The sequence below is a fragment of the Squalius cephalus genome, assembly GCF_949319135.1.
Source record: "Squalius cephalus genome assembly, chromosome: 4".
NCBI classification, from domain to species: domain Eukaryota; kingdom Metazoa; phylum Chordata; class Actinopteri; order Cypriniformes; family Leuciscidae; genus Squalius; species Squalius cephalus.
The window spans coordinates 54,761,902-54,764,401 of record NC_137125.1 but is presented as its reverse complement, the minus strand read 5'-3'; the positions used below and the strand labels follow the sequence as shown (position 1 = coordinate 54,764,401).

The 2,500-nt window shown below is 39.7% G+C and overlaps 1 protein-coding gene and 1 long non-coding RNA gene across 2 annotated transcripts in view; both read left to right on the top strand.

Annotated features, from left to right (window-relative positions):
* tmem214 (transmembrane protein 214) overlaps positions 1-1,591 on the top strand; it is a 21,993-nt gene extending 20,402 nt beyond the window's left edge. The window contains exon 16 of the mRNA XM_079870294.1: positions 857-1,591. Within this exon, the coding sequence (XP_079726420.1) occupies positions 857-983 (127 nt within the window). The 3' untranslated portion in view covers positions 984-1,591. The remainder of the gene's footprint in view (positions 1-856) is intronic.
* LOC307158029 overlaps positions 1-2,500 on the top strand; it is a 399,912-nt gene that overhangs the window by 296,666 nt on the left and 100,746 nt on the right. The gene's annotated exons all lie outside the window — the stretch shown is intronic.

Here is a 2,500-nt window from a genome sequence, read left to right as displayed (position 1 = left end):
ACACACATCACACACATTGCTTTCAGGCTCTACTAGAACAGGTTTTCCTGCTTGAATGTTGATTATTCTCCTCATATTCTCCATTGTTGCGGCTCCTCTCTTCCCAGTCTGTCAGTAACGCTCTGTTTAGTTCCTGTCTCTATGAAGCCCCTCCTTCTGAAAGCACACTGTGCTCTGATTGGTCGGCTGGATCAGTGTGTTGTGATTGGTCGAGCGCTTCGAGTGTGTTTGGGAAATGCCCCGCCCCTTTCCATAACCGCCAGTTTAACACACTACTAACTCAACCAGGCCCCGCCCCTTTATTCTGCGCATTAATTATTATAATGAGGAATATTGTGACGTGTTCGTTCCCGTTTTTGTCCCGAATATCACAAGTTCAATTGTGATATTGATTTTATACACCATTTCAATAAATAAGAAGTTAATATTGTGTTATTTTCAGGCACAACATTGTCTGCTTTTTACTTAATTATATTAAAATATTTGAATCGATTGACTTTATATATATATTTAATGACTCCTTTAGAACTTACATATGCAAATAACCTCTGTTATGATTGGCTAACGTCCTCACATGTGAATTGAGTAACAGTGGCTCTGAGTTGCTGAACACGTGATGATGCGTGAATGTGGGCGGTCTTATGTTAATGAGTTTAGCAATTCAATTCACGTTTATTTGTATAGCGCTTTTCACACTACACATCATTTCAAATCCGCTTTATAGAAAGTTCATGAGTCTATATTACAATTTAGAGTGTCTTTAGAGTGTTAAACTGTCTAAGTTATGCATTTCAGAAATGCACATATAACTAAAGATGTATTAATTGAATGCATGCGATGTGTTTTGTGTCTGTAGTGGCGAGGTTTCTCTGCACTGCTTACAGAATCACGTGAGGTCCTTCACGAACAGCACCTGGGTGTACCTGCAGGACGCCACGACGGCCCTCAAGAGCCGAGCGCAGGAGCTCCTGTCACGAGCGTGATGAACACACACTTTTAAACAGACGTTTCTTCACCTCCCTTTTTTTGCTTTTTTTTTTTTTGTCAATTTGCATGAGATTTTATATCTGTTGTACTGACAGTTCTGTCTTTTATGCAGATGTTTTTCTTGATGTTTATTTTACACAAAGTTGCCAATCCAGATGGAGTTGAAAGAGGCTGCTTTACACACACACACACACACACACACACACAGCCCTCATCGATAGCTGTGTGTGTGTGTGTGTAAACCAGTGATGGGCCTCTTGTTCCGAATGAAACGTGTCTGTGGTGAAGGACCGAGACGGATCACTAATGATGACTACTGCTGCTGGCTGAGCTCTTTACTTGAACACTGAATATTAATGTGACTGGATGATTTGCTGTTTCTGTCCCTTATGAAGCAACTAAAGCATCCGCGACTGAACCTCGTGTGGTAGACTGCGAATCAAACCCAAACCCTCTGCTTTCGGCCTGTTTGGGATTTGCCAGAGGTTCACTTCTGTTTCAGATTAACACATTATAGAAAGTTTGAATCTGGTGTGTGTCCTGTAAGATGAGCTGATTTGTTACTTTGTAAATGATTTATAAATAAATCAACCAATGCTGTTCAGTTCTGCTCATTCCATCTGTTGTGTTGCAATTTTAATTGTGATTGAACCCAAATGCTTCTGTTTGAATGTATAAATACAATCATTTGTGTGAGAAAGTATGGAAGCATAAAATTAACATCATATATCATTTATCTGTGGATTTATAAAAACATAAAGATACTGAGTAAATTAACCGCTGTTGGTATAGTGAACATTCATAGTTGATACTATTCATGCAGTTTTCAATCCCTTCGATAGCTCAGTTGGTAGAGCGGAGGACTGTAGAGGTGATGCACTGACATCCTTAGGTCGCTGGTTCGAATCCGGCTCGAAGGAGGATTTTTTAATTTTGTTTTTTTCTATTTATAAAACTGTTAGTTCCAGCCCTTGATTCTGATTGGTCAATAGCTGTGTTTTATTCACGACACGGCTACTACCGCTTCACCCAACGGTCCTATGTATCGCTACACAACACCCGTAGCAGCAACCACTCTCAGCAACTTCAACATAATATTTCTCATTTATAAGCTTATAGATCTGATCGAGTAAGAATTTACAGTAGATATAGCATTTTCCGTCAGGTCAGTTTCAGCCCTTTAAATATAAAAGTCTTTTCTACTGCCTGACTCGCTCATAAAGACAGTTTTTGTCGCCATCTAATGGCGAAATAAAGTAACTTCTGTTGCTGTTCGCGGTCAGGGTGGGACTAGCGAGTGTACCTGCATTTTCTGTAGATATAGGATTTTCCTTCAGGTCAGTCCTATATTCTTAATAAAAAATCCGTTTGAATGTCCGCAGCGATATCTTGTGTTTTTAACAGTTAACGGGTTTTCCCGTGCGCTAGTCATTAGTTAAGTCTTGCTTCTCAGTGTTCACAAGTTTGAGTCGTTTCAATAAAAGTCTTTTCTACTGCCTGGCTCACTCATAAA